At 42.3% G+C, this 19599-nt stretch overlaps 1 protein-coding gene across 1 annotated transcript in view; it reads left to right on the top strand.

Moving 5' to 3' along the window:
* The first annotated feature begins 2020 nt into the window (after positions 1 to 2020).
* myo15b (myosin XVB) overlaps positions 2021 to 19599 on the top strand; it is a 66614-nt gene continuing 49035 nt past the window's right edge. The window contains exons 1-20 of the mRNA XM_088928333.1: positions 2021 to 4951; positions 5123 to 5187; positions 6087 to 6150; positions 6665 to 6774; positions 7422 to 7496; positions 7820 to 7913; positions 8156 to 8259; positions 9127 to 9190; positions 9989 to 10102; positions 10802 to 10963; positions 12362 to 12475; positions 13438 to 13496; positions 14380 to 14503; positions 15010 to 15105; positions 15707 to 15838; positions 16417 to 16542; positions 17129 to 17206; positions 17851 to 17999; positions 18812 to 18857; positions 19210 to 19334. Of these exons, the coding sequence (XP_088784459.1) occupies positions 2021 to 4951; positions 5123 to 5187; positions 6087 to 6150; positions 6665 to 6774; positions 7422 to 7496; positions 7820 to 7913; positions 8156 to 8259; positions 9127 to 9190; positions 9989 to 10102; positions 10802 to 10963; positions 12362 to 12475; positions 13438 to 13496; positions 14380 to 14503; positions 15010 to 15105; positions 15707 to 15838; positions 16417 to 16542; positions 17129 to 17206; positions 17851 to 17999; positions 18812 to 18857; positions 19210 to 19334 (4832 nt within the window). The remainder of the gene's footprint in view (positions 4952 to 5122; positions 5188 to 6086; positions 6151 to 6664; positions 6775 to 7421; positions 7497 to 7819; positions 7914 to 8155; positions 8260 to 9126; positions 9191 to 9988; positions 10103 to 10801; positions 10964 to 12361; positions 12476 to 13437; positions 13497 to 14379; positions 14504 to 15009; positions 15106 to 15706; positions 15839 to 16416; positions 16543 to 17128; positions 17207 to 17850; positions 18000 to 18811; positions 18858 to 19209; positions 19335 to 19599) is intronic.

Here is a 19599-nt window from a genome sequence, read left to right as displayed (position 1 = left end):
CTACATCAAGGGCTGCGTGAGCCACCCTGGACTGCGATGAGCACTTCAGTTCCCAGCTCCCCCCAACCCTCCCCCATCACGCATTTGTCAGCACCCATTGTCAGTCTCTCCCTGGCGCTTCTCACCTTTCTGGGTCCTGTCGGCCAGCTGCTGATATGAATGGGAGCACAATTCCATGGCCTGTGTAGAGAAACTGAATAATTCACAGCCGACCCGTGTGTGTGACAGCCAGCCTCCTTGTGCTCCTCTGACTGTCAGCCTCCCTCAGGGGGTCCCGGTCATGACCGCCCAGCAGCTGAGCACACAGGTAAGAACACACTACGACTCACCTGCAAGGATATATTATACAGAGAGGGGGACATCTTCCATCAACGTTGACATCATATTTGCAGAAATTATTTTTGTATATGCTGAGTTTTGGCACTAGAGGATATTTTATAACATTGTTCCCTTTAAATTCATTGTGTCCTGCAAAAACCTGGAGTTTTCTGTATGCGGGAAGAATTTGTGACAGCAGTTTAGAAAAGTGGCTGCTCCTTTCTGAATTGTTAGCATAAAGGGAAGTAATGAATTTCTTGAAAGTGTCATTCAAAATAGTCAGTAGGACATTTTGAGTTTGTTCAGGTCGGACTGGAAATTAGACTGAAATTGGCACACACCAATTTGAAAGAGATATTGTGTTTTCTTTAATAAATAATTATTGGTTACGGATTTAAAATAAGAAAATGTGTTTTTCTTTTTGCCTTTTTCATCTGAATATTGTGCCATGAGGACTCCCACCAGGAGATGGCCCAGTTATCAGAGCTCCACAGCTTTGGACAGTTAAAACTACCTGTGTGGCTTTCATACCAAGCTTTTTTTCTCCACGGGAATATAGCGATGTTGGATCAACCTCAGCTGGTTTTAACAGGGCACACCACTTGTTGTAGAAGTTTTTATGTTTTATTCCACTTGCTTAAGGATTTCAAGCAGCAGATCTATTCAGAAGAGGAGTGACTGTGCTGTGCTGCTGAATAACCAAATCAGAAAGGAGGCAGTGCAACGGCACAGTTTCATTCCATTTTCAAAATATTGTAAATATCCAAGGAAAGTAAATTTGATTTGGTATTTGAATTTTTCTCAACATGGTAACGACTTGAAACACCTAGTCATATTAAAACCTAAATTACTTTAAATGAACACTAGCTTTTAAATTTGATTTTATTCAGTGCGCCCTATGTTAAATTCCTCTTCAAAATAACATTGGGTGAATGATCTTTATGCTGGGGTGCCTCAAGCATAAACAGACTTTGAGAGATGTCTATGTTTCAGTGAATTTTTTAAAATAATATAATAATGATTTACATTTTTTCAGGAATTGTTGCATCTGGGGACCCCACAATTTTAGCAGGTGATGTACTGTGTATACTGTATGTATGTCTGTGCAGATACAAAGCATATATAATTTGAGATTTTATTTAAGTTTTTATTGATGTATTCTTAGGCTTATTCAATTACTGCATGTAATATTTTGTTTTCATGCAAAAACTGTATTACAACACTAGTATACATTGTTTATGTTAACTTGCTTATTTTAACCAATGGAGCTACAGAAAACTTGAGTGCTTGGCAGTTTAAAATATGTTCTTCATCTTTTAAAACTAATAACAGTCTTGATGTATTAATATTTGCAAATGAAATATTGATATATATATATGATAAACGACAATGTGAAACCTCACACTCTTTCTCTTTCAAAGGCTAAAAAGACACAGTTCTCCCACTGTGACTATTTTTTTTGTTTTATATGTTACTGTCTAATTTCTCAGTCACCTTGAAGAAAGACATCTCCCAGTGTCTGTTAGGTGTAGAGTTTGCTTGAACATAACTTTTAAAGTTGGGTTTTGCTATGGCAACATAGCCCTTAGAAATTAAGCAATCCTAAATATTCTTCGCTTTGAATTGAACTAAATGATCGCTGTCGTTTTTGTATTAGATGAACAAGGACATCATTGCACTCTGATCCCTAGAGAGAGAGGCCATGGCTCCTTCCCAGCCAGCCAGGAAAAGCAGTGGGAAAAGAAAAGGACATGGAGCTTCCCACTCTGAGTCCAGGAGTGCGGATAAGAAAGCAGAGACAGGGAAAAGAGATAGGGCAGAAGAACCTAGACCTTTGAATGAGCACAAATCCAAGAGTCACGTGGGAAAATCCTCCAGAGACGAATCTACAAAAGAAGAGAAGCGTGACACACAGAAAAAGAGATTCAAGGAATTGCCCGCTCACAGCTCTAAACCCGAGAAGAGTGAATCCACCAAATCAAAGCCAACAGACTTGAAAAAGGACTGTAAAGCAGCAGCAGACAAAAGCAGAAAAGAGCTAGAGAAGACAAAAGGAAGTAAGGGTGCGAAGAAAGAGACGAGCTGTGAGAGGCAAGTAGAGAGACAGATACAAAGTAATAAAGAGCTAATACAAAAACAAAAGTCACCAGAGGAGAAACCTAAAGTAGCTGGGAAGCAAGATATTAGAAAAGAGAAAACAAATGCTGTGGAGATCACAGACAGGCTGACAAAGGGAAACCCAGAGAAGGCAGTGAAGCTAAAAGGTAGTGGTTCAAAATCCCAAGCCAAGGAAGCGGCCAAGAATGTGGTCAACCTGAAGGAAGAGCTTCGCAAGGTCCCAAAAGGAGGGAAGACCCAGGAGATAGAGGAAAAATCAGAGGAAGGCAGCAGCACAGAGACTGAGGAAGAGGAGGAGGACAGTGAAGTGGAGAGTTCAGAGGAGGACAGGGAAGGGTCCAAGCAGAGTGATCAGGAGGACAGTGATACTAAGTCTGATGGCAGTGAGGATTCTGAAGGGACGGAAGAGAGCAAAGCCAGTAAAGCCAGTGAAAGTGCTGAGAGCACAGAAACAGACAGTGAGGAGGAGGAGGAAGAGGAGCAAAAGCTGAGGAAAGAGCCAAAGACAATAGAAGGGGAACCGATAGAAGAACCCAGCAGCGAGGAAGCTGAAAGCAGTGAGGAGGAGGAAACATCAGAGTCACCTCAGAAAGAAACCAACTCTGGGGAAGATATGAAATCAGATAGCAAGGAAATACAGGATGATAATATCAAAGAACCTCCAAAGGCAAGCAAAAGGACTCCCTTGGCCAGAAAGGACATGCCACTCAAGTTAACAACGAAACTACTAGGTGGAGTCAAGGTGAAGTCCAAGCCAATGCAAAATAAAGAATCATCTCCTGTTGAGAAAGAGACACCACCAGTACAGACCACCAAGGTGAAAGGGATTGCTCTTAGGCAGAAGGGTCAAGTAAAAAGTAAATCTCCGATACTTCAGGTGGCTACAGTGGCAAAGATCTCCAAAGGGAAACCAGATGTAGGGGGAAAAAAGAATGAGGAGTTAGAAGTTCCTTCCCCAAAATCCCCACAAGGTCTTATGCTGAGACAGTCTCATATGATCTTGACACTGAGGACCAAGAAACGAGAGGCTAAAGCCAGACTCACATCCACACAGCAACAAAATTCAAAGCAAGAAGTCAATCAAGATGTTTTGGATGCAGGTTCTGTAAAGTCTTGCAGTAAATCTGTTGTAGAAGAGCAAGTGCAAACAGGTGACCAAAGAACCAGTAAAGGAGACACTGAAGAGAAACAGGGCACTGGTCATCCTCAGAATTTTGGACTGGTGCTTGGAAGGGTAAAGATTGCCTCTGTTCGGTACCAGGCTAGGAGGAAGCGTGACAAGGCAGCAGAGATTACTGAGGTGCCTCTAGAGCCAGTTGCTGGCTCAGCTGGCAATCTTATCACCAAGAGGAAAGGGATGACTACATTGCGACGTGTATCTGGCTGGATTCATCGAAAGATCCCCAAGAGTTTCAATCTGAGAGCTAAGATGGCTTCGGTGAGCCGGGCAATTGGTATCTCAGGCTGGCTGTCTGCCAGGGCAAAGAAGAAGAACTGCAGCAGAAGCAAGCAGAGTCGGTTCCGTAGGAGGGTGGCAATCCGTCTTGCTAGTACTGCCAGTTTGGCAGGCAAAAGAATCCACCTGCAGGGTCCCAAATCTGAGCCAGGGCCAGAGGAGGTGGAATCCACAGTGAAGACAGGCTCTCAAAGGAGAGAAGCTCTCACAGGAGACTGTGAAGACTCTTCTGATTCCCCTGCAGATGATCCCAATTCCCCACCACCACCTTCTGAGAGCCTGAGTGAGCCAGAGGAGAAGGCCAGTCCTGGCGATGCAAAGTATGCCATTGTCTTACCAAGGGTCCACAAGATTATCAAGTCCAAAGGTGCATTGCCCACCGCCAGTACCATCGAGGAGCCCCCTCGAACCCCTCCTAAGCCTGGGGCCCGTTTGGTGCTCCCAGTACAGCCAGACCTCACACTGTTGAAATCCTGTAAGAAGAGTTTCAAGACAGGGGATCCCATAAGGCAGAGCAATGTGGAAAATGCAGGGGAGAGGGAGCAAGTCAGGGAGAGGAATACAGGGTTAGGAGGGAGAAAAGTGGAAACCAAAGATGCTTATAAGAGCAAAGAAGAAAGAAGACCTTCTCAGTTTAAAGTGGCAAAGCTGATGTCTTCTAAGCCAAGCAGTGGAGGAGAATTTAAGCTACGCCAAAGGGGAACTGAGGGCAACCGAGAAAAGATGGCAGGATTTTGTGACAACGAAGATGCAGAAAAAGAGGTCCTTCTTTCTTCTTATTATGAGGAAGAGGCCGATCAAGAAGTGGCCCAGTTGATGGGTGAAGGGGTATATCAGACCTCTATGGAGGTGCACTGGGCCCAGAGCCGTTCACTACGCTGCAACCCCGAGGACTGGCTGCGTGCTGAGACATTGCTGCCTCACCCCACGGTGGAGAACCTCAGCAAGTGGGCCATGTACAAGGACGCTGAGCCTCCTCAGCCCCCAGCCTCAGGAAGCACCTGGGAGTCAGAAGATGCAGCCGAAAACCTCCTTGAAAGCAGGCTCTCCAGTACCCAGGTATGTCAATAGTCCACATCATATAAATGTGGAAACTTCGTTCATCTTTATTCTTCCTCTCCTAAAATCCAAGCGACACATTTGTTTTTGCTTTCCATTTGGGAGCACACGTTGCTAATGAACCAGACAAATGTAGATGCCTTTGTGACCTCTGTGTGCTTCGTGCTGCAGGTTCCAGTCCCAGGCAGTGCCCACTCTGTGGAAGTGGATGCAGTCGAGGATCTGTCCCAGTTGGAGTGAGTGGTGAAGGATAAGGTTTTTCAGCTGGCTCATATGGTCTCTTTTTTGCCCGTCTGTGATATAGGTTAAAGGTCTACTGAGTACACTATTGTATGATTAGTGTTCAGAGTACCATAAAACTGTACAGCACCTTGAAAGGGAATGTTCAGATAGCACACAATAAGTTCTGTTTTTTTTCCCACATGATATCTCTCTCCTCAAACTGCACATAGCATTTTATCTGCCCCAAGACACTGTTCTCTCTCTTGGGATACACAGTTTACAGGAGGTGCACGATCTACTTTTGCACAAATGGTGACTAGGGGGAAGTGCCTGTATCACCGAGAACAGGATGCACTTTTTTTTACAAAGCATTGTGGGAGTATGGGACAAGCTACCCATCCATGCTGTCCAAGCCATAACTGTGGCTGTTTATCAAACCAAGGACAATAAGTGCAGAAGATAATTGTGAAGATCCATAGCAGGGAGATTATGCAAAGAGGCACAAGCAGTCAAAAATGAACAGTCAGAATCCAACTGAAGAGGATGGGGAGCCATTCACTTGGGTCCCCCGTCCTGATCAGAAGGGGAGCCCTTGAGAAGCAACACACTCCTTTGTCAAGCTCTGGTTCCATGGCCTTTGATTTTTTGTTTTGTCTTTCTAGTGGGAGCAGTGTATATTGAAGCCCATATATACTGTATGCTGTTAAGACAGAGGAACATGTTTTAAAAATACTCTCTTTTTATGTTAAAAGGCATGTTTTTTGGAGAAAGACAGCAGGGACTCCTTGCTTGTGATGTCTTTCTCGCTGTAAATAAATTCTTTGTGGCAGAACAGTTTTTTAAGATTACTTGGTTTCTTGCTCTCACAATGCCAGCCTGTTGATTGCTCAATATCACGTTTCTCTTTTTCCAGGGAGGTATGTGAGAGCTCAGTGCTTCTCAATCTGAAGAAGAGGTTTCATCGAGACACCATTTACGTATGTAAATACATCTCTTCCGCCCTAAAGCAGGAGTTCTCAGATTCATTATTTGATTATTTTTACAAAGTTTTTTTTTCCAAGCTCTAGGTGCCAACATTTTGATTCACACGTTTTCAGTCAAGAGAAAAGTTTAGGACTTCTCTGAAGTGTATAATTTTGAGCTTTGGATTTCTTTTTATGGTAAACTGTGCAAACAGCACTGTCCAGCATCAGAAGGAAGTCAGAAGCAGTTTTCAATGCCACCTCTGCAGAGTCAGAGACTTGAAGACATCCTGGTCAGGCAACTATAAGACAGCTCAGATTCCAAACAGCAGTCTGTAGACTATAGGGATCATCCTACGCCAAAAAAGCCAACTCTGGCAGTGGAGTGACTTCTTCCAGAAAGGCTAAGCACTCAGAAAGAACCTCGGTGTTCTACTCATTTAACAGCAAATGTTTCAAACAAAGTGTTCCCCAAATCACCCGAATTAGAAACCACAAGGCAATACAGCAATATTTCTTTTGCCTCCAGACCTACATTGGGAACATGCTGCTGTCTGTGAATCCATTCAAACCACTGAGGATTTACACAGAGGAGATTAGCCAGCAGTACCAGGGCAAGGAGCTGCAGGGCAACCCCCCGTGAGTACAGACGTGTTCTCCAGTTCTGTAAGGCAAATTTCAGAGAGACAGCTTTCTACTCAGAGCTCAGTCAAAAGTTTAAACTTATATATTTACCTTAAGAACTTAAGAGCAAATTAAGAACAAATCCTGCTCTGGAGTGAAAATCTTTTATCTCTTCCAGGATAGCAATATAAACAAAATAATTGTTGCTTTGGCTTTTCTGTCACCATGGGTCCAGCTCAGAGATGTAGATAATAAGAGCAGGCCAATGTGGGTGCCATCCTTGTTATTTTACAGGGAGTGAGAGGACACCCTTACCAACCATACTAAAAATCCAAGAAAGTGGCCTTTTTACGGTAAAAGGTTCTGAGATATTAGCAATGGAAAAAAAATGCAGAAATCGAAATATTTAGCAACAAAGTTGGACTGGTAGTGGTATTTTCCTGGGTTCTTGGTTTTTAGCAAAAACATTTTTCTGTAGCATTTTTCTTTAAAAAAATCTGAAAATGAATACTGTATTTATAATATTTCTTACCATATTTGAATACGTCTATAATAGGTCTGAAGATTCAGCCGTGTGCTCAGAGAAGCCAGTGCCAGCGTGATTGCAGTGCTAGTGTTTGCAGTACTGTGATGACTGGAGGGTGTGTCTGTCCTCTCTCTAGGCATGTCTTTGCCATTGCTGATGCTGCCTACTGTCATTCCCAGAGCTCTGCACAGGAGCAGTGTGTTGTCATCAGGTAGGATGTCAGTCATGACCCCTTCCACAGAGCAGAATTGTGCTCATCAGCTGTGTTCTTAACCTCACAAAAGAGATCATGGCTCCATTACACTCTAGGCACACACAATCATTGTAGGTCATTTACCTTAAACTGAAAGAAAGCTTTCAGGAACTAGTATTTGATCTTCTGTCTTTATGATCGCTTCTGTTTTTGTCTAGCTTTTGGCAGATCTGCTGCTCTGTTTATCAGCCTGCTACTCTGGTCTGTAAAGTGCGATATAAATGCTAGCACAGCTGATCTCAGATGTTCTTTAACTGAGTCATGGTCTCCTCACTCCACAGTGGTCAGAGTGGTTCAGGGAAGACGGAGGCGGCCAAACTGATTGTCCAGTACCTGAGCACTGTGTACCAGGGCAATGTGGAGGGCCTGCGACAGGTCAGTCTGATGTCTGATGCAGCACAGCACCACTTTTAGGTCAGGATATAATAGTAATAATACCCAGTGGGTTATTTGATTGTAATGTAGTAGCATAATAGACTGCTAATGCAAAGACATTACTTCTATCTTTATGTTTGAAAACCTTTTCCCCTTACTGGCTAATCTGTGCTGTCGGCCCAGGATATTTAATTGTTCTGAGTTTTTCTCTTAGGCGTCTATGTAATCTGTCCTTCCCCCAGCCCACAGAAGTTCTGCCAATCTTGGAGAGCTTCGGGAACGCCAAGACCATCCTGAACAACAATTCCAGCCGTTTCGGGAAATATCTGCACATCCACATTCGACAGTGAGTCCTGCTGCCGACTCCTGATGCTTCCCTCCAAAGACCCAGGGCCCTTTGTTGAAACATCTCCTCTCTCTCCTGTCAGCATGGCGAGTTTTCTATTAAAGATGCAGTCCATGCAGTTATACAAATAATTCCATCCTCAATGTCAGTGATGCAGGGTGGCATGGTAGTACAGTGGTTAGTATTATTGCCTGGCAGCTCTAAGGTCCTAAGTTCAATTCCTGCCATGATATATATTGTATGTTTTCCCCATGGGTTTCCTCTGGGTGCTCTCGTTTCCTCCCACAGTCTAAAGACATAGTGGTGGGTTAATTATCTTATGGGCAAATTGGCCCTGGTGTGACTGTGTCTATGTCTGTGTGGATGTACCTCAGTTTGAGCCAGTTGCTTGCCAGGATAGTCTCTGGCTCTCCTGCTACTCTGCATCAGACAAAATGGTTAGAATATGGATGGATGTCAGTAGTGCCATGTGTGTACAGGGTATGTCACAGGTCATATGCAACAATCACTACTTAAGTAATGTATGTTTCATTGTTCACACAGTACAGAATCACTGCTGGCTTGATGCTATCAAAATTATTCAAACTCTTTAATATTAATATAAGTGTTTATTAATATTAATATTAATATCAATATTAATTAATATTATCAATATTAATATACATTCTTCCCATCTAATCTAACACCAGAAATTGGGAAATAAAGTTTTAATGATGGAAGGGATCTAACTGTAACTAGAAAACTGAGTGAGGATCTCATGTTTTACAGTAGATTTTGTTTGTTAGTGTTTATTAAAGGATAGGACACTTAGGCTGTGGATAGCTGTCATGGATTAACAGGTCACTCGATCATGCTGTTTGTCCACAGTGGCCTGGTGGTTGGGACCTCGCTGTCACAGTATCTCCTCGAGAAATCTCGTGTTGTATTCCAGGTGGGTCCTAAGTTGCACATGCCTGGCCAGAAGGTTTTACCACATATGGTTATCACATAAAGGTCAAATTGGTGCCCCGGCTTCAAAGCTAATTTTGTAACTGTGTAACTGGCAACTCATAGTGTGTGAGTTGAGACTGTTACAGTGACATCACTACTGAAGAAATCCGAAGAGGTTCTCTGTAGTGATGAAATCATGGACTGAAAGGCTGTAATAAGTAATCAAAGTCACACACATTCTTTCAAGTTTTATTATTATAACCTGATTTGCTTTTGCAAAATATTGTATCTTTGTTCTATGTATTTATCTAGGATCTTCTTTTGTATATGAAAATGCATTGTATTTAGAATGAATGTAAAGTCAAACACTGTGTTTCTGAAAGGTGGTATATTGATATCAGAAGACCCTATCTCTGCCCTGGATCGCATTTATAGTGATTGAGTACGATCGTGCATCTTGTGAAACTGCACTCTTAAACCATGCTATGAAATGATTCCAGTAGAGTGTCCTGTTCCAGCACATGAGAGGTGACATTGCCAGGTCTGCTTTGCTATTGTCTCCTCTCACTCTTGCGTTGTTAGCTTTGCCTGCATGCTAAACCAAAATAAAAGTGATAACTAGAGTAGATCTCTTGACAATCTTGATGGAAACACGAATATGGTGAACAAAATAAAGCCACACATTAGAACCGCTCTGGCTTTGACTTATCTGTTAACGTATCCCATAAATTGATAGTTGGTCCATTATTATGCTGCATCTTTTCTCCATGGGCTTAGTTCTCTTTCACTCTATCCTCAGGCCAGTGGAGAGAGGAACTATCACGTGTTTTATGAGATGCTGGCCGGACTGAGTGAGCAGCAGAAGCAGGAGCTCTACTTGCAGGGCGCTGAGACCTACTACTACCTCAACCAGGTAAGACAATGCTTCAGTCAATGAGAGATTTTTTTTTTAATATTGGTGCTGAAGAATTGAGGATCAAGCAATTGAACTGGTAGAGTGTTGGATTCTTCTGCCCTGGAGCAATATCGTCATTTACAAAAAGTTTTTGAGTGGCCGAATTAGCAAAGGCTTCCTTCTGCTTGTAGGGAGATGGGTAATTCTGTCTAGAATTCAAATCTGAGCTATTTCATTAGCCAATTGTGTCCTTGATTACCTAATCAAGACTGTGTCTTTACATTATAGTAAATGAGCATTGGTCCGATGGCTATAGTTTCATTTAGGTCCTGGCAGCTCCTTGCAGACAGACTGTACACAGTCAGCTGGCAGTCTGCAATAGAAAGGGGATGGCGATTGTGCATTGCAGAGACTACCTGTTTGCATTTATCCCACATGAGGTATTTCCACATTTTAACAAAATAGATGGTCGTGATAGATACAGTATACTGGTATTTTTTCTAAGGTTATACATGCTGAGGAGATGGGGGACTTTGAACAGATTTGCAGGAATAACAACAAAGATAGCAAAAAGAAAAGCCTTCTAAAATCCCCTTAAAGTGTCACTGTTAAATGTGGGATCTTTAATGGAAGAGTGACAAGTGCACAATGTGTTTGGCTGGTGTTTTGTAACTGGCTGAGTGAGGCCTGTGGTTGAATGTGGGACTTTGTGGACAGGGGGGGGCTTGTGAGCTGGAAGAGAAGTGGGACGACCAAGACTTCCTGCTTCTGCTCAGATGCTTGGAGACAATTGGCCTTAGTGAAGATCAACTGACCATCACCTGGGCCATCCTGTCATCCATTCTGCAGCTGGGCAACATCTGCTTTAGCTCTTATGAGGTTAGTTAGTCTTGGAGCCTCACTCAGCTTTTATATTGCAGCTTTCAAGGAGAGGTTGTGTTTATCTCCTCTTTCCCAGTTCTCTACTTATAATTTCCATTATTTATTATACAGAGCTCCATTACATTTAAAGGTAACTAGCACAGCTACAGAAAACGTAAGTTATTGATACTCAGGCTGTACATAGTTAATATGTTTTTATATCTCGTATTGCTTCCAGTAGACCAGTGGGTTCCAGAAGAGATCTCTTCTGCTTAATCCTGCATTGTTAATGAAGGAGTCTGCAATTCCACCATTTGGAAGTCACAGAAAGCCACTCAGACAACATAGGATACAGCAGGAGAGACGCCATCTTGAGTGAATTCTGCAGAGGGAGGATTTGTAAGTATGCAAACTACACTTGAAATCATTGTGCAATTGAGCTCTATTGTAGTTTGCAGACTTACAAATCCTTCATATTTTTTTATCTGCAGCACAGTAATTTGTTAAAGTTGACAGCAGATGAAAAATGCTTCTGGAAACAGATTTGTACTTATTAATATTTTTCCCACAAAGCAACCATTTGAGTATTAAAATTAGCAGTGTTTGTGTTGTGGTGATATAACTGACACAATACCGAGCAAAAATAGACAGGAATAGAACTTGGTCTTACACATCACACAGGGCTTGATGAAAAATGTGAGTCTAAGAGCTATTATTCTATACCAAAGACAACCGGTTCAGGGGACTGGAAAATCTCTTGTTTGGATAGGCGGGATTCTGGATGATTTATGAGATTCTTTCTTGTTGATGCTGCTTAGTTCCTTAAAAACGGCCTCAGGAATGATACATGGAAGGTGAAAAGAGGAAGTTACAAGACATTAATGGTTGAAACATCATTGGTTTGATTGGACACAACTAACAAGATACAAGACAGACATGTAAAAACATATCTAGACATACTGTGTGGTAAAAAGAAAACAGATTTTACAAACAGTAAAGATGGTAAAAATAATGGCACGTTTAATAAATATCTGAAAGATTTGAAGAGTCAGCATTACAATGAGTTATTAGTCATTCAAAGAGACATCAGAAGATTAAAGATTACATGATTAGGAAGGATAGCATGTCAAAGCCTAAGGAGAAATTACAATAAAGACTTTCTTGAATTACAATAATTGAGAAGTTAAAAATTGAAAAGGGGGAAATAGATTTAATCTGTTTCAGTAAAGCCCAACCCTACTGTTGACTCAAAGCTCAGAAATTTAGAAGCCTATTGAACATTTTTTTCTTTTAAACGTGAGTTTGTGGGTCTTATGTCAAAATCCTTTGGTAGCTGTGTTGAAGAGGACCTAGTGGAGCTCCGGCTAGTGAAATGTAACCCTTCCCTCACTTGTGCAGTGTCTGCTGTGTCCTCAGAGCGACTCGTATGAGCTGGCAGTGATCTTTAATGACGCAGAGACGCGGATTGTCAGCAGCCTGCTTCAGATCTCGGCGGACGCCCTGCAGAACGCCATCACTCACCGCGTTACAGTAAGATACGGGTGGGGCAGGCAGGTCTTGGAAGGCAGGAAGTGTTTTTATGGAAGGGGTCAAAGGTCACAGTGGAGGAATTTGCCACACCACCTTTCCTGGTTTAAATCCTGTACTACATCTCCAGGATTAATAAGCAAATATTTTGGAAAAACATGCACGAGAACATATGAGTATTTAAACTTTTTCTTTTGGGTAGATATTTGAGAAATTGAGAGCATTCAGAAAATAACCAATTATAAGAACATAACGTGGTTTAAGCAATAAATGCTAATTTAGCAGATCAAAGAATGCTTGTATCCATCCCATCACAGTCACACTGAATTATTAAAAGTTCTTAGTGTCAGCTGCCCCAATATGGCTTTGCGATTTGATTCATGTATTAGTAATTCTTGGCATAAAAACAGTTTTCACCATGCACTTGCTGAACTTTATTTGAAACTAATTCCAACCTTACTTCTCACATCACATCACCACTTCACTTTCAATACACGCGTATCCAATTCAGGTTCACAGTAGGCCAGAGCCTGCCCTGGGAAGCATTGGGCACAAGGTGGGAACTAAACAACTATTCGCCATAGCGGACAACAAGCAGTACAAATAAAACAGAAGAGATGTATATGACCAGTATGTCTTTGGACTGTGGGAAGAACCTGGACCACCAGCTTAAAAAACACATGAAAAGACATACAAACTCCATGCAGATAGCTCTCTGGAAATTGAACTCGGGTCCCCAGTGCAATTATTAATCACTGCACCACTGTGCTTCCCCAACCTTATTAATATTTCTGTTAAAATCTGGAAAAAAAACAAAAACCAAATCTAGTTTCGTTTCAGCTGTTATCAACTGAGACCAAAAAAAGATTCAAGGTCCTTCAGTCTGCTGTCGTTAGCCCTACTCTCAAACCATGGAAGGAATTTGCTTGCTCTTCTCTGCATGGGTTATCTTTGTCTTTTGCCAGGAGACATCGTATGACAGGATCTACTGCCCCCTGTCTGTAGAAAGTGCCATTGAGTCCAGGTATGTATCTCCTTGGAATGCTGAAGACTCCTTTCCTCATTGCCTTCCTGCAGGAGTGGATAGTTTCGTGTCCATTGGCCATGTCTAAACAGAGTTTATCACCACATTCCAGGAGGTTCAGGTAACCTCCATAGCATTGAGCACTTTGGTAAATGAAGAATTTGAGAAAGGGATTTGGCCTGGATGAAAGGAATGATTAAGGAAAGTAAATGGATCCCACAGTGTTAGGTGCAATGAGCTAAGGAGCAGCAGCAGTATGAGTTTTTGAAGAAACGTCCGTGAGATCTGTTTTATTTATGGAGTCAAGCATATCTGATAAACTAGGTTAACTCTGCGGAGGTTTCCATATGTAAGTCATATTTAAGATTGGTAAAATTAAACAAAAGATAACAAATTATTAGATAGCCTGAAGATACTTTATAAATACTTTGTAACCAACCAGTCACCTTCAAAGCTCCTGTCTAGATCATAAAAACACATTATTCAAGACTGGGACCGAAAACATTTGAACTGAATTGTGATGTAAAGCTCTCTTATAGTCTAATTAAGAAGAGGAGTTAAAAACTACAGGTTATGAATGTATTCTTACTTCAGCATAAGCATTTTGTTTTGTGTTTAACAGCACTTGGACATATGACATCAATTCATGAATCAATTTAAAATTAATCAATAAATTAACGATAGCTTGTGATGGACTGGCATCCCATCCAGGGTGTATCCCGCTGCACGCCCTTTGCCTGCTTGAGACTCCGGCTCCCCTGCGACCTTGTATTGGATGAAGCAGTTAGAAAATGAATGGATGTGATTGAATTCCAGGATGTGACTGCAGATGTGCTCCAGCTGCAGCCGCCTATGAACAGATCTGTTGTATTTGTGCTGGCAGGGATGCCATCTCCAAGGCCCTGTACTCGGTGCTGTTTGACTGGCTTCTGGCCCAAATCAATGAATGGCTTGTTCCCTCAGAGATGGACAGCACTGTGGGCATTGTGGACATCTATGGGTTCGAGGTGCTGTCTCTTGTCTTCCTGTCCTCTTGTCTGTCTACACACGGGGCTGTTGGAATACTATGCTGTCTGTCGGCATGATTTTTGCACACTGATTGCCCGTGCCTGAGCTAGGTTCTGTCTGTCTGTGATCTGGCAGCTGTATGTGTGTCAGGAACAGCTCTGGTAAAGCCTCTGCCAATGTATAATTGTGATCATGTCTCTTCATGTTCGCACTGTCCCACTGCCTGACGGTATATCGGCAGTCCCCTGCTACAGTTCTCAGGGTCTGTAGTCTAGAAGGTTGTCCCCTTATATTTTATACTGTAAACTCTTCGTTAGAGAAACGTGTATAACTGATCTGATTTAATATTCACTTTACCAGTTTAATTCTTCTTCAAAGCTTTAACCTACTGATTGTTTAAAGAAACACAGAATACCTACCGATTCCTGACTGCAGGATCTGGAGTAGGTTCCAGCTCCCAAGTGAAGAAGGCTTTGCCCACTCACAACCCCCTCTCACCTTGCAGGACCTGGGGGTGAACAGCTTTGAGCAGCTCTGTATTAATTATGCTAATGAGCAGCTGCAGCATTTCGTCAACAAGGCGGTGGTCTCACAGGAGCAGGTGAGATGGTCAAAGTGGTCAGACACCAGGACCAGTTTTTTACAGAATCCAATTAACCATCCACTATGCCTTTGGACTGTGGGAGGAGGCCAGAGCTCCCGAAGGAAACTGATGCACACATGGGAGAACATACAAACTCCACACTGATAGCACCTTAGGAATTGAACCCTGGGCCTTAGCTGTTTGCACAGGCAAAGCAGCAATAATAACCACTGCGCTATTGTGCCACCCATCATTTAATTTCTTTTTGCATTTTAAGAATTACCTAGTTCTCATTCAGATGGTAGTCAAGCTGTGGAGGCAATACCAATATGATACTATAATCTATAAGCGCCGGCACCATTTTTTAATTTAAGTTTAAGGCAATCAGGTGTGTTGGATTTGCTTAATATCTAACCAGTCCTGACATTTTCATATAGCTGTTCCACAAGGTATAGCTGTGGAACAGCTTTCATACAGCTGGCGCAAGGAGTTCTGGAGTTCCTCCCTGTTATTCTCTCCCTGTACATTTTACATAGTTCACATGAGCTAATGTAAGAATATAGATTATATTTTGAGTGCCAGTCAGTATAGTACTCTATTTGTGTCCTAATGCCTGCAGGAAGAGTATAGCGCAGAGCAGATTGAGTGGTATCCAGTACCCCTGCTGGACTGTCAGTCCTGCCTGGACCTCATCTGTGCTCGACCACATGGTATCCTTAGAATCCTGGATGACCAGACCAGTCTACCTCAGGTGGGAACTGCATGGCCCTGGGCACTGATTTAAATTCCACTAAACAGCCTGTGCTAAAAGTTATTGTGAATACCCACATTATGTAATTCAGAATTAGTACTCTTCTTCTAAACAATAATCTAACAGAGAAAGGTCTTCTACACAGCATAGCGCAAAAAAGATGTTGATGCTTTAGAATAGTACCCTGACAAGTTGAAAGCACTGATTGTGTGTAGTTTTAAGCAGAGAGGAAGACTATGAAAGAACTTTACACAAATATTCAATGACAATGTCAGCCCAATGAGTTGTCGTAATCTGGAGCAAGCTGCCCAGCTTTCATGCCTGATGCTACAATTATGTCTGCCAAAAAAAGCTGTCTAAATGTTGACTGCAGAATTAAATGCAACTAAGTCTACAGCTTATGTTTTCAGAGTTTTGCTACTTGCTCTTTAAAGCCTAATCAAACTGATGTGAACCCAATCCACAAGATCCAAATGCCACTGTGTCCTAATTGAAGTAGGCAGTAAGTATTTTAGGAGCACAAGAACACTTTCCCACCCTTGCCTACCCAACACTTTGTGATTCTCTCTCTATCACAGGCCACAGACCACACTTTCCTGCAGAAGTGCCACTATCACCATGGAAACAGCCCCTTCTACACAAAGCCCAAGATCCCCCTGCCCGTCTTCACTGTGCACCACTACGCCGGCGCTGTGACCTACCAGGTACGTGTGACCTAGCCCAGCTCTTCGAAATCATGAGCACTGTCTACACAAGGAGCAGAGCCACAGCCAAAAGACATATTGATACCATATAGAAAGAGTTAAAATATTATGTAATGTAGAGCAGCACGGTGGCACAGTGGTTAGCATTGCTGCTCTGTAGCACTGAGGTCCTAGGTTCATTTCCTGGGGTGCCATCTGCATGGAGTGTGTGTGTGTATCCCCATGTTTGCATGAGTTTCCTCCATGTTATCCAGTATCCTCCTACATCCCAAAGACATGCTGGTAGCGTCATGTGTCTCTGTGAGTGCCCATCCAGGGTGTATTGTTTTCATCAATTAATAAATTGTGATCTGGAACACAATATGTCTGAAAGAAAACATTGCATACAAAAATGAACACTGAAACTCTCAAAAATGTGTGGATGTACAGAGCCAGAGAGCAGGGCTTGAGAGCTGGTGGAAATAGCTGAGAAAGTGCTCTCAAGGAATTTCAAATGGAGATAACAGATCATCCTAAATTTAGAAAGCTACAAGCAGTTTAGTGATGTGATGGACAGGGTTTTCTTTTTATTTTCCTGTGCTCTCAGGTTCACAATTTTCTGAATAAGAACCATGACCAGTTTCGTCCTGAAGTCCTGGAGCTCTTCGCACGCAGCCGGTTGAAGGTAATCTCTGCCTGGAACAGTGGTGAATAACTCATTTGTATGGGCCAGTGGTGCTTAAGTGAAAACTGTTTTTGAGAGATGGAATATGTACAGAGGCAGATGGCTGTGTTAGTCCCATCACTGGGACCTGCCTTTCATAGAATAAAGTGCTATAATTGGGAATGGAACCTCTCATCTCCCCTCATAATTCACCTTTGCTTTTCTGCTCAGGAGCTCAGAAAAGAGAGGTGAGCTATGATGCTTGCTATTAGACTGCAGTCTCTAAAAAAACAGCCCAGCTGCTAAACTGCGAAAAGAAGCCTGTTTTCAAGGTGACCATCGTGATAAAATGAGTAACCTAAACCCCTTCACTGTTGCACTCACCAAGAAGCTGTGGTGGAACTGAAACAGAGGCTGCATTGTTAAATATGAATTTCCGAAGTGCACCTGAGTGTTTTTTCTATGTCATGACATAGTCTCTGGCCCCTAAAATGGTGGGCATCCCTGCATGCCTACCATCTTAGCGTGTGAATACTTACAGCAGCTAGCTACACCCATGGCGTGTGAATGGCAGGGTGCTTGCTGTAACTGTGTCCATTTAATAGTTAGCAACACCCAGTCCTTGAGTGTGGCCCGATGTGTTGAGTGTCCTCTCATCTGCTCAGATGGTCTCCACGCTGTTTATGAAGGTACAGGAAGGCTATGCGCAGCAGAAAGAGCTGGGGGTCAGGGGCAAAGGTCACCGCCAGCACCCCCCCACTGTGGCGTCTCGGTTTCAGCAGTCACTATCCGAGCTGACCGCTCGTCTGGAGAGGTAGCACACGTTGGGGGGCATTGTTTAATTTAAAGGTTTCCTCACAGGAACAGCCTCGCATAAACTGGTTTTTTTTTGAGCAGCTGGATCATGGCAAGCATACATTAAGTATTCAATAATTGTAGCAGCTCACTCAACTTGTACGGTATGTATTGTTACATTAATAACACTGAAAACAGAGAACAGATGCTATTTCAGAATGTAGCGTTTGACTTTCACCATGTATATCATTTTATGATATAAACTTGTGTACAACAGGTATAACTATAAGCAAGCACCTTGCACATTTCATCGTTTTCTACAAGCTGTCTGTGTCACTTCTTCATTGCCTTATTGGTCAGCCTGGTAGGCAGGAAGGTATCTGATTGAATTCACAGTGATTCACAATGCCAACGTTGCAGATATATTGTCAGGTCTGTTTACTATCTCCAGTGTTCCAGTTAGAAAGACCAAGGCTCTTTGGCTCTGAACTGAATCCACATGGTTTCTGAAGAAAGCCTCTGGCTGTCCATTGATCCTGTACTTGAAAGAGAGCAGTGTGGCTACTGTCACCCCTCTGAATTTACCTACTGATCTGCTGTGTAGTGAGGCTTCTGGGGCATGTCGCTGGCTTAGTGCCCATGTCTCTTTTTATGACTTATTTACTTCAAACAATATTTAGCTACTGAAAGAAAGATCCTCTTTGTCGTTGTGCTTTGAGCCTGTCAAGAGTCCAGCATACTCAGTCTTGTTTTATAACCTTACCCATACTGTACTACTATCATCTAATTCAGTGATGTCTAATGTACACCTATTTCCCTCTTTGCTGACAGGTGTAAAACAACCTTCATCCGCTGCCTCAAACCAAACTCCAAAAAGGTAGGTTTTGTGTTGCTCACATGGGATGGATTTCAATGTTGTCCCACTATGAAAATATAGATAGTATCTTCTAAAATCTGTCTTCTCTTGTTATATTCCACACCACACACCTTCAAAGCAAAGCAGACACAATCACAACTCATTTAGCTTATCTACAGGTACATATGTTTTTGTGTCACCAACAGCTTAGACACTGAATATAAAGATTAAATTGGTCCAATTTAGGTTTATTAGAGCATTAAACCCTTATCCTAATGTTTCAAGGTATTGATTATTTTATGAGACCTGAAAAATCTTCAGAATTGCAGAACTGAAGGTAGAATTTCCAATTCTTGCACCATTTTTCCCTCAGCTACCTGGAATATTTGATGTCGATTATGTGACCTTGCAGCTGAGGCACGCTGGGATTTTGGAGACCATCCACATCAGGAAAGAGGGCTTTCCTCTTAGACTCTCCTACTCTTATTTCATGGACAGGTAATTCTTGGAGCTGACTTCCCAGTCTTGTCTTTGTCTCTGTCATCTCAGTGTTCCAGTGCCATACACAGTATAGAACATGGACTAACTGTAGTTATAGACAGAGGTATTTGTACCCTGTATTTTAGATTCATTCATTTTGAATGGACTGTTATCAGTACATTTAGAAAAGGTAACAAAATTAAACAGTATTGAATGAATAAAATAGTCAGAAATTAATTCAAAATCAGAAAAATATGCCTGAGTTTATAGTAAATTCCTTTAT

The sequence above is a fragment of the Atractosteus spatula genome, chromosome 11 (genome assembly GCF_055471065.1).
Source record: "Atractosteus spatula isolate fAtrSpa1 chromosome 11, fAtrSpa1.hap1, whole genome shotgun sequence".
NCBI classification, from domain to species: domain Eukaryota; kingdom Metazoa; phylum Chordata; class Actinopteri; order Semionotiformes; family Lepisosteidae; genus Atractosteus; species Atractosteus spatula.
This window is presented reverse-complemented; position numbering and strand designations above follow the sequence as displayed.